The sequence below is a fragment of the Apium graveolens genome, chromosome 11, assembly GCF_009905375.1.
Source record: "Apium graveolens cultivar Ventura chromosome 11, ASM990537v1, whole genome shotgun sequence".
NCBI classification, from domain to species: domain Eukaryota; kingdom Viridiplantae; phylum Streptophyta; class Magnoliopsida; order Apiales; family Apiaceae; genus Apium; species Apium graveolens.
In genome coordinates this window covers 125979539-125991165 of record NC_133657.1, presented here as the reverse complement: position 1 = coordinate 125991165, position 11627 = coordinate 125979539, and the positions used below count along the sequence as shown (strand labels likewise).

Below are 11627 nucleotides of genomic sequence, written 5' to 3'. Positions count from 1 at the left end.
TTCTAACACATCATTTCTATCACTTAAAAACAAATTGTTCTCTTTAATCCTACTATTTTCTTTAGCAAGAGATTTAAGAGACACACGCAAATGATACAGTTTAGTAGACATGTCATTAAAAGCATCATTGCACTCTTCTTTAGTAAGCTGTGTTAAATCAGTAGTGATTACCTGGTTGCTTGATGAACTAACTTCATTTTCCTCAGAATCAGCCATGAGAGCCAAGTTGACATATTCCACATCTTCATCCTCTTCTTCTCCATCAGCTGCCCAGTCTTTTTCTTGAGTAATGAAAGCCCTCTCCTTTTGCTTGAGCAGATCAAAATATTTCTTTTTGTAATCTACTTGGTCAAATTTCTTCTTTTCAGAAGTTGGCTTTCTGCACTCACTTGCAAAGTGTCCACTTATACCACAATTGAAATACTTGAACTTGGATTTGTCCACCATGTTCTTATGAGGTTTAGTGGCTCTAGTGTTTTTCCTAAATTTCATCTTTGTAAATCTTCTGGACAGAAATGCAAGATGCTCATCAATACCATCAGAGTCATCTTGGCTGGAGTTGTCTTCATTCTCATCAACTTGCTCCTTACCCTTGCTTGATTCTGATTTGCTTGTGCTATCTTTGGAGTTTAATGTATATCTCACAGTTTCTTGTCTGCATTCTTTCTCATTTTCAGCTACCAAGGCAACTGAACCTCCTTTCTTTCTTCCCTTCTCCAATACCTCATCCTGTTCCAGCTCTAGTTCATAAGTCTTCAAGATTCCATATAATCTTTCAAGAGTGAAGTCCTTATAATCTTGAGAGTTTCTCAAGGAGACAGTCATGGGTTTCCATTCCTTTGGCAAGGATCTTAAAAATTTAAGATTTGAATCCTTCACTTGGTACACTCTACCATACAGCTTCAGTCCATTCAACAGCTTTTGGAATCTATTGAATGTGTCATTTAAAGATTCATTTTCTTCAAAATGAAAATACTCATACTGTTGAATGAGAAGCTGCATTTTGTTTTCTTTTACTTGTTCTGTACCTTCACACAGTAGCTGAACTGTGTCCCAAACCTCTTTGGCAGTTGTGCAATTTATCACATTATCAAACATATCCTTGTCAAGACCATTAAACAAAATGTTCATAGCCTTCTTATCCTTGTGGACTTCTTCTGTGTCTTCCATTGTCCATTCTGTTCTAGGTTTTGGAATGGATTGACCAACAGCAATTGTGGCTGTAGCAACTGTGGCTACTTTGTGAGGGATGTGAGGACCATTCTCAATGCAGTTTACATAACCTTCATCTTGGGAGAGTAGATGAAGGTGCATTTTCACCTTCCAATGGTGATAACTGTCTTTGTCAAGAACTGGGATTTTTACTCCAATATCCTTCTTACTCATCTTTGTTAGTTTCCAAGATCTTTAAACTCTTTGTGTGTCAAGAGCTAGCTCTGATACCAATTGTTATTCCTAATGAACTAACAATGAGATTTACAGAAGGGGGGTTGAATGTAAATCTCAAAACTTTTTCAAGTTTTGAGCAGTTTCAAAGGCTATGTGTTTAAGATAAACAAGTGTATGAATTGCTTTAAGCTAATACAGACAGATATATATTCAAACACTAATGTAAAGAACACAACAGACCTTAAAAACTTTTCTGGTGGATTGTTGTTCCACCAGAGATGGTATTTCAGAAAATATGTGATTCAAGAAGTTGATCACAGCTGCGTCCTAGTACAAACTAGATAATTTTTCTCTCAAGATTTTTCTAAACAGCTCTGAAAAAATTCATATCTAATTACTAGCTGCTACTTGGTTTATATTTCACCAAGTTTACAAGTGAAGACAAAGATAAAAAGTACAATAATAAAATAAGTTCTCCACTTGTTTCTACTCCATTTTTACTCCAGTGCATTGTTGACTATTGCCTCTTTATGCTAGAGTAGAACGGCTGCTTTTTCTGATGTTCCTGAATTAGGCTACCACATCTCAGTTGTCTCTGTCAACCCATGTGCCTCTGTTTGTAGGTACAACTACCACTTGTCAACTGCTATTTAACAGAACATCCGTTGAAGCCTTCATCCGTTGATGGCTTTATCCGTTGATGTGTTAGCAGTTAAAGCTCTATCCGTTGATGCACTCATCCGTTGAAGGATGTTATCCGTTGAAGCTTTAGAGACATCCGTTGAAGCTTTGTTTCTCATCCGTTGAAGGTCTTTAAGTTATCCGTTGACACCATTTTCATTTATACAAAATTACAAGGCATGAAATATTTACAATTGGCCTTCCTATCTGCATATCCTCTAGTAGTCAACATGACTTATAATTTCCCTCAACATTTAAGAATTATATCTCAAATTCAGAGACTGAAATGTGCTACAACACTAGACTTATTTCTAAGTAAAGCTACACCATCAACGGATAGCCAAAATGGTCTTATCCGTTGAGGCTACAAACACTAGATTTCTACTTAAGTGTTTTGTTAATCATATCATCAAACTAATGCACATATATTCCTAACATATAATTACAAGTTTCTGCATGTTAATCAAACAGAATAAAAAAATATTATTATGAACATTAGAAAAAAAATCATTATTAATTTGAATTATAGCCAATCACAAGAATATTATTATGAACATTAGAAAAAAAAATCACCTAAGACTTTATATATCTTAGGTTAATGAATCAGAATAAAAAGGAGTTGCATCAATGGAAGTAGCCCAGCAGTCCAGCCATCCACCAATCATAATAATATTTGCAAAATATAATACTCCATAGCCAATTTTGAAGACGTATTATAGAATCAGAAATCTCTGAAAAATTATAGAAGAAACCCGAAAGCTAAAATAATGTAAAAATATATACGAAGAATAAGTAGGAGTGTAATAATTGAATACAATAATATTACACACGTATACCAATCCTGATGGATTATTTACACATAAATAAACAAAAATGATTTATATTTATATCCTCATAAAATAGGAAAACCAAAGGGCCAAGACATCACATTAATAATGAAAGATGCATGCATACAAATACAATTGCTATGAACCTAAAAATATCTAACTGTCTTAAGTCCCATTACCCCCACCAAAAGGAGACGCAAGGAAGCACGTAGGCAACTCATAGAAAGGTCACACAGCCTTCACAGAATTGAGCCACTTTTGACCTTCCAGTTTGGCCAAATGACAAATGTCCCTTTTACTACTTATTTGTTTACTTTCTATGCCTCTCACTCTTCTAATCACATAAAACCTTACACCTGCGTTACATTTAGCACTATAAACATGATGGCCGACCGAATCAATACGCATTATGCTTATTTAAATACGAAGCATCCCCCTGCCTTTCTCTGCTTCAGAAAACTCTATAAATAGACCCACCCATATAACCCTCAACACAAACCATTCAGAACTACTACTACTTGAAATATTCTCTGTTGGTAATCAAGAACTCGAAAATATTCTTGCATTAATTCGATGGCGCCTGCATCCTTGTGCAACGTTAAATTGATCTCTGCATTTGTCGTCGAACAAGCATATGTTGCGAGCAAGAGAGGATATGCATCCAAGAGTGGAAGTATGATGAGAAGCGGCGGAGCAATGATGTCGAAGAAAGGCGGAGAAGAGGTGGCGCTGGTGAACAGGTCTTGGGGACCTGACCCTGTCACAGGCTACTATAGGCCTGAAGGTGTAACTAGCCAGGCTGATGCAGCTGAGATGCAGGAGTTGCTTTTGAACAACAAAACTAGACGAAACTAAACAAGTAACATACTTTGTAAAACGCAAATTGTCCGTAGCTCATATGTGGTAGCTGAACCCTGTCTCCGGTTGGTTATCAAGAAACGAAACCCCTTGACGAGCTTAATTTAATCCCTAAATATCAAGACATTGGCTATGATTGCAATATCAAGACATTGGCTATGATTGCAACCCATTTAAGTGATCTAATTATCTGCAGTCTACTTTGACAAATAGGCCTATTGAGTATGATAAGTTTTATCTAAAACATATATGCAAGATATCTTCTTTTTTTGCCTACTTGGTATTAAAAAAATATAATTTTGCGGCAACATTTGCTTTTTAGAGATTAATTTAACGATTTTTCTATTATGTGCGTACGAGCATATGATAAACGCGAAAATTATAAATTTAATACATCTTGATTGGTTCATTATTTTACAATAGTGGTGGATTCTCATACATTTACACAAACTCCACTAATTAAATTGATTTAAAATTATAAATTTCTGTGTCTCATATACACACATTAAAAAATTGTTAATTTAAAATTAATTAGAGCACAGTTGATCTTGCAAAGCATGCAAAATTAAACCTAACATTATCCTTTGTTATTAAACTAATTTAGTTCGCTCTTGAATGTATTTACAGACTCAAATTGATTTTTCAACCCTCTTAAATTTGAGGACCGTTAAATATAGTTCTATAGTTACAATAATTTTATCCAGCAAAGGGTTAAAATTCTAATATTTTCCTTTGAGCTCTTCCCCATATTCGAGGCAGCACTTCAAATATTCTATGTTTTCTAGAATATAAAAAGTTTAGAATACATGAAAAAGCGAACAAGAAAATTCGAATCCGTTATGGTGGCGGGGTGGGGGTTAGACCACGGAATATTGTCAGCCTTTGATTAGAAAAGGAATTATGTACAAGAAAGCTTCTAATTTACAATTTACTAATGCTGAAATGCTGAATTCCTAATGTTGTTCCTTCACTATAACTATAAGTCTGAAAGGCTGAAACCCACGGATTTCTTAAATATAATTCTAAGGATTAACTGCGCTTTATATCCTCTTATTTTGTTGTAAAAATAATGTATATTAGGATTTTGCGTAATTTAAATAGCAACCCTCAATTTCAACCAATCATTTCAGTATGCACCCCTTCCATCAAATCCAGTAGTTAACATTTATATTGGGATTGAAGTTACAATGGATTCAGCAACTTTCTTAATAAATTTTCGAAGACTTGTTAAGTCAGAGGGAGATGATTTATTGACTTCAACATCGGTTCAACTTACCTTTTATGAAAAAACACCAACCAAGAATTTTATTGCCATTAATTAAGGAAGTACTATGGTGCTAATTATAGCTAAAAGGCCAAACTTGCAATCTTCTTCTCCGCCTCCTGCCAAATCAAGAAGTAACAGCAATTCAAATTATACGAGTCTTGTTGTAGAAATTTCTCGTCCATACAATTATGAGGAACTCTCACCTAAATTGGATGAGCTCTTGGCATAGACCAACAAGGATTTGCATGCTTCTGGTGATAAGAGCCATATAGAATCACCAAGAAACATCAAAAGTGAGCTTCCTCCAACTAAAAATCAAGGGTTTGCTCATAGTAATGTAGATGATAAAGAATACACAGAACTGATGGGAAATACTATTCATGATAGAAATAGTTTCACTGTTATAATTTTCATTGAGCAAAATATCTCTGCCAGTTGGCCATGGCACCCTATCCAATGTGTATACCAAACATCATGAACCGGATGAGTTTGAATTGCAGGCAGGGAACTCTCCTCTGATCCTTTCTATAAATTCTTTGTCCTCTAAGCGAAGACAGATATGTGACAATAATGTTAATCTTTCCGAATCTCCCTGGCACGTGACTCCTACCCAAAAACAAATTAATTGCTTCGTGGGTAACAATGACAGAATACATAAAGCTAATTTCCTTTACATCTGGAAAAGACTAAATTACCCCTAAAAGTTAACGGTAATGAAAGGGTTTAATGGGAGTTCGGGGAAAGGGGTGCTTACTGAAATGAATTGTTGAAATTAAGGGGTGCAACCTTAGTTATCAAAAATCCTGATACACATTTGTTTTTGGAATAAAATAAGAGGGTGTAAAGTGCAACTATATCTAATTCTAAAGAAAATATACTTTTTTACGAAACATCGGGTCAGGAAAAGAAAAGAAAAATCTTTGGCTATGTCTGTTTTTTACTTAGCTTTATTAATGGAAGGCATCATGCACATCTTTAACGCAACTAACATTACTCACGGCTAGAGGTGACCAAATGGGCGGTTAGCCTCGCACCGGCTCGTCCCGATTCGTCAAATTAACCGTATCAAGTCGGCTCATAACGGGCCGAATCAAACTCGGCATGCTCCGTAAAAAATAACGGGACGTTTATGGGTTCAATATTTATGATTCGATAACTGAAACGACATGCACTCTAAATCAGCATGGTACGGACTCGACACGCGAACCCGCAAGCTTGTATAGCTCGTATAAACCGCGAGTTGTGCGCGAGTTAAACTCGGATGATTTGGCCCTAACCCGACATAGATCGTTAAACTCAAATATAATCAGTGATTTTTCTGATCACCGATCACCGCTGCAGATCGTGATTTCGGTCGTGGATCTCAAATATTTGTTAACCAAGTTACTCCCTGAACACTTGCATCACTAATAATAGATTACATGGTAATTATGTACAACTTGTTGTCCTTGTTGTAACCTTTAACAATATATTAATCTCTATCAAAATGGTTTATGTTTGTGAAAAATAGTCTATGTCGACAAGTAGCCGCATAATAACAAATTAACAATAGTAAAGTTCTTATAAAATTGGTTACGATTGCAAATTGCAACACGTAATATAATAAAAAGTCTTTGGCTTTAAAATTAGATGAGGTGTATAACTATATGGTGATATAATCGTATTTGTAAAATATTATTTCTAATTCAACCTTTTTTAATTATTTTATTAATTTGAGTTAAATTTGAGATTCCAAAGATTCTTTCAATAGTAGGAGCCATGTTAACATGTGAAATTCTGCTTAATTATACTCAAAAGTCAAAAAAAATTCATAGCAATATAATTGTTTTGAATATAAATCTTATACTGAGTATAAATTAAACTCAAAATCTAAAACGAAAAGAGATAAAAGAGATAAGTCAAATAAAAAAGAAATAGAATATTAACATTCACTCGCAAATAATATTTGCAAACATAAACATTTATAAAAGTTGTAAGAAAGGTTAAGAAACATCTGGAAGAAGACACACGCAAGCAACAATAATTATACCCAATAATTTTATGAGGGTAGGAATTATATAGACAATAATATAGACGTATACGGATCTCAATCAATTATTACACCATAAATAAATGAAATAAATATATCCTCACAAAATAAAAAAAAATAAAACAAAGGCTGACGACACTATTATAATGAAAGATGCATGCATACAAATACAATACAAGCCATGAACCTCAAAAAATATGTAATTGTCTAGGTTCCATTACCCAACCAAGGGGGGCCGCAAGGAAGCAAGTAGGCAATTCAAAGAAAGGTCACACATCCTTTAACAGAAAAGAGCCAGCCTTGACCTTTTAATTGGCCCAAATGCCAAATGTCCCTTTTACTACTTAGTCCACTTTTTATGCCTCTGACTCTTCCAAGTTCCACCCACATCAAAGCATACACCAAAGTTTCATTTTACCACTATAACCCAGCTGGCCGACCTAATCAACACGCATTATGTTTTATTTTTTTTAAATACCAAACATCCCCCTGCCTTTCTCTGCTTCACAAAACTCTATAAATACACCCGCCCATGGAACACAGAACACAAACCATTCACAACTACTACTTCAAATATTCTCTCTTAGTATTCAGAATATTCACGCAGCTTTCATTAACGTTTTTCCATTGATTCGATGGCGCCTGCATCTTTGTGCAACGTTAAATTGATCTCTGCATTTGTCGTAGAACAAGTATGCGTTGCGGGCAAGAGAGGATATGCATCCAAGAGCGGGAGTATGATGAGAAGCGGCGCAGCAATGATGTCGAAGAAAGGCGGAGAAGAGGTGGCGCTGGTGAACAGGTCTTGGGGACCTGACCCTGTCACAGGCTACTATAGGCCTGAAGGTGTTACTACTACTCAGGCTGATGCAGCTGAGATGCGAGAAATGCTTTTCAACAACAAAACCAGACGAAACTAAATTAGTAAATACTTGTCAAATCATCATAGTACAATCAAGGCTACAAATATGGAGTGCTTCACATCTTATTTGTGATTTTCTTCCTTGTATTATTACATCATTAATATATGTTACTTTCTAATTGTTGTCTGGTTTCATGAATTAATGTCTTGAGTTTAATTTTTACTTACCACTGTATACTTAAAACAGGACTGACTTGATAGCCAGAAGATCTTTCTTCCATTATTCATCTGGGATTATTCAAAATCTTTACATCCCAACCAAAATTATTTGCGCTAATTCGATATTAGGGTGATGGGATACACAAATACAACACTTGTTTAATATTAATTATCTGTAGTCTAAACTATGTGTGATCTCTTTGTTCGGAAATCATATAACAGATTAAAATTTTAGTAACAAAATTAATGAAGCAAAAAATGGAGATATGAAAGAAGAGAAAGAAACATGCATGAGCAGATGCAAAACATGAGAGAAGAGAAAAAATGGAGATATGAGAGAAGAGAGGTTTAGTTAGGGAGTCTGCAATCTGGTCTGCTGGATGTATATGTGAACATCAGTGCGTTTTTTGTTGAACTTGATCATGGACGAAATACAAGTCAAGAGCATTGTGCTATTGTGCATGGTGCTGCTGTGAAACACGGGATTCTGAGTTCTCATGTAGATGAGTTGTTCCCAACATTATCACAATGCACACTAGTCAGTAGGTGCTGATGCAACAAGAATTCGTAGCTCTTCAAGTAAACATTTGGTTTACGCAACAGCTGTAGCAACCGCTAGATATTAAGCCTCAGTTGAGAACGTGCGTTGTTTGTTTGAAGACTAGCTAATGAGACTGTGACCAAAATAAACAACGTAACCTTGCTTTAATGAGACTGTGAATTTTGTAATAGAATGCCTGTACAATTATAATTGCCGAACATGTACATTACAGACTCCCGTTTTATAGCCTGATTGCTAAACAAATCACCGGTTATGTCTTTACGCATTCAACAACAAACAAACAAAACGACCATACAACATAAATCAAGAAGTCCTTTTATACCAAACCACAGATCATCGCTGTGATTACTATTCAAATTAACACAATCTTTAACAATGGCTTGGTCCTTAGCAAATGGGAGCAGCGCTCGTATGGTTTTTGGCCTCTTCACAATCGAGACAGGGGAATTCTTGTAGTAAGTCTATGGACATGTTTTCTTCATGTGTTTCCTCTCTAATTCGTACATGCTTAATTATAAGTCGCAAACCGGTGCATCTCATTTTCATCCAAATTGAGTTCCAGCAACACCATTTTTGGAATACGAGGAAAATGTGGTGGCCAAAGAAGAATTCTTTGGTTTCTTAACACCCTATTATGACTTGATCATGAGTGGTTTTATAATCAAAGCGCAGAACTGGCTCTTCACTTTTAGATAGCGCATCGCGTACATGTACATGCACAAGTTCCAAAACAGATCAGACTCATCAGTACAAGATCATAGCTAAGAAATGCTTACTTATCGAAGGCATCAACCATAATTCTGACTAGACACCAAGTTCAAAAGGGTGTAACAAGAAGCAAGTAAAAGTTGCAAAACCTGTTAAATTACTAAATTCAACATTTTCCCGTCACATAATTCAACATTTTCTTGTAAATTACTTACAACACTATCAGCTCAGCTCCCTCATGTAGTAGCATAGCTGTGAGCTCCAAAAACACAGAGAATGTCCATATGTTTTTTACTTGTTTCATATTTTCATTTTAAACTGTGCTCCTTTTCCTTTATGATTTTTTTTCCCTTCACAAACTTCTTCTCTGCAAAATTCCCAATTGCAAAACTAGCAAACTAGAACCACGTACAATAAAATAATAATTCACAATAAAATGAATAATCTCTATAAGTTAATAAAATTTATCAAATCCCTATAAAATTAATTTATAGAGATCCAAGCGTATACATAAAATTATAACACATGAATATTTGTCAACATAATTTATCAGCATCGACACGACTAGGCTTTTTTGACAAGGACACGACTCCTCTCGAACCAAGTTTCTAGTCCTTCCTTTGAAAATCTCGAACATTATTATCTCAAGAAGAGTAAACAAAACGATTCAAATACCGCTTGCCATCTCTCTTGTCCACTCCAACACCACCATTACAATCAAACCCGCACCCACACTGCGGGCTCTCTACAAAATTATCCACCTCAAAATCTGCCGAAACTATCCCTACTGAAAACTCCAACGTATCGCCATCCCTACTAACTTCCCCGATATTCAACCAAAACAGCAGCACTTTCACACTTATCCCGCTCAAATCCTTGAGTTCGTTGTTCGATATCGTGCCCGAGATAGTCGACTTGTACTTCAACGTGTAGTCTTGAACGTTGAACTCGCAAGTTTCGTCCAAATATACTTTGAATTTTCCGGTGTTCGTGTCGAGTTCGTATCGTGTTATTCCTCCCGGAAGTAGGCCTACTGGGAAGTTGTATTGTTGGAGGACGTCGTATACTGATGGGGTGGAGATTGAGAGGAGAGGGAGGGTGATGAGGAGGGGGATTAGGAGGTCAAGTGATGATGATATTTTTTTGGTGAATTTAGTGCGAGAGAAATGAGGCTGGGTACAAGGTGTTAGGTGTGTTTATATATATATATATATAAACAATGGTTTATGTTGGGCCACGTGGGTGCATGGATGTCGATGATCATGAGATTAGAGATGCACAAGGGGCTGACCGAAAATTTGACCCGGCCCAATCTGGTTAAAGTCCAGTCGAACTCGACTCGGTCAAAATTCGGTCCCGGTCCGGGATTAGGGCCTCAACGGCTCTTATATTTTTAGGTAAAGCACGGTCCGGCCGGGCCCGATTCGGTCTTTGGCCCAATCTGATTAGAAACCCGAAAAAACTTGGTTAAAATCTGATTATTCTAATATATTTTCTTATATATTTATGAATTTACATTTATTAGAAATCTATACTAAACTATAATAACCGAACTGGGTATAATTTGTAGTTTGGTTAACCTTATTTTTGGTTATCTCTTTCGATCACGACCGTAAGATCTCTTAACCAAATGATCATAACCGTTAGATCCGAATACTAAAAAAATACACCAGCTAAGCTTACAGGTTCGAATCCCGCCAACAACAAACATTTTTATTATTATTTATAAAATTACAAATAAATTTCTAGACTCGAATCCTGCCAACAACAAACATTTATATTAATATTTATAAATAAATACACTAACCAAGTTCACAGATTCAAACCCCGCCAACATCAAATATTTAATTATTATTTATAAATAAGGTTAATGGTTCAAAACTCATCAACCATATACCACTTTATACTATACTATTTGATTTAACTTAAAGTTATACACAATCAAATTATAATTATATTGTTTGGAGAGGATTTAGATAGCTCCCCTCAGGAGTACTACCCTCAAACCTATCAGTCTGTTAAGACTGTTTCGCACATGAAGGTGCGTTAGTGATATTCATGAACCAGTTCCTTTTTCTCAAACAATCAGAACAACTGAAGAACATTTTGGGGATTTTGTCCTATTGTAAAACAGGTTCCTTTTGAGAGTTACCTGAGTGGGAATGTGTTTGAGTTTGTGTTTGTGTTGATGTGCCTGGGTAAACCGCGGTTTGGTTTTGAAATAT

The 11627-nt window shown here is 35.7% G+C and overlaps 3 protein-coding genes across 3 annotated transcripts; 2 read left to right on the top strand and 1 right to left on the bottom strand.

The window, feature by feature from the left end:
- The first annotated feature begins 3470 nt into the window (after positions 1-3470).
- LOC141695864 (protein SENESCENCE-ASSOCIATED GENE 21, mitochondrial-like) lies at positions 3471-3752 on the top strand. The gene has a single exon (XM_074500072.1). The coding sequence runs from the start codon at positions 3471-3473 to the stop codon at positions 3750-3752; it is 282 nt and encodes a 93-aa protein (XP_074356173.1).
- Positions 3753-7686: 3934 nt separating this feature from the next.
- On the top strand, positions 7687-7971 carry LOC141695863 (protein SENESCENCE-ASSOCIATED GENE 21, mitochondrial-like). Its single transcript, XM_074500071.1, has one exon. The coding sequence runs from the start codon at positions 7687-7689 to the stop codon at positions 7969-7971; it is 285 nt and encodes a 94-aa protein (XP_074356172.1).
- Positions 7972-9811: 1840 nt separating this feature from the next.
- On the bottom strand, positions 9812-10592 carry LOC141697519 (uncharacterized protein At5g01610-like; the record flags this gene model as incomplete). The annotated part of the gene is made up of 1 exon (XM_074501924.1): positions 9812-10592. A coding segment is annotated over one exon (546 nt), but the record flags the coding sequence as incomplete, so codon positions are not given.
- Between the last annotated feature and the right edge of the window lie 1035 nt (positions 10593-11627).

Excerpts from the sequence above, each read along its gene's own strand:
- LOC141695864 (XM_074500072.1), top strand. The coding sequence starts at position 3,471 with ATGGCGCCTGCATCCTTGTGCAACGTTAAATTGATCTCTGCATTTGTC.
- LOC141695863 (XM_074500071.1), top strand. The coding sequence starts at position 7,687 with ATGGCGCCTGCATCTTTGTGCAACGTTAAATTGATCTCTGCATTTGTC.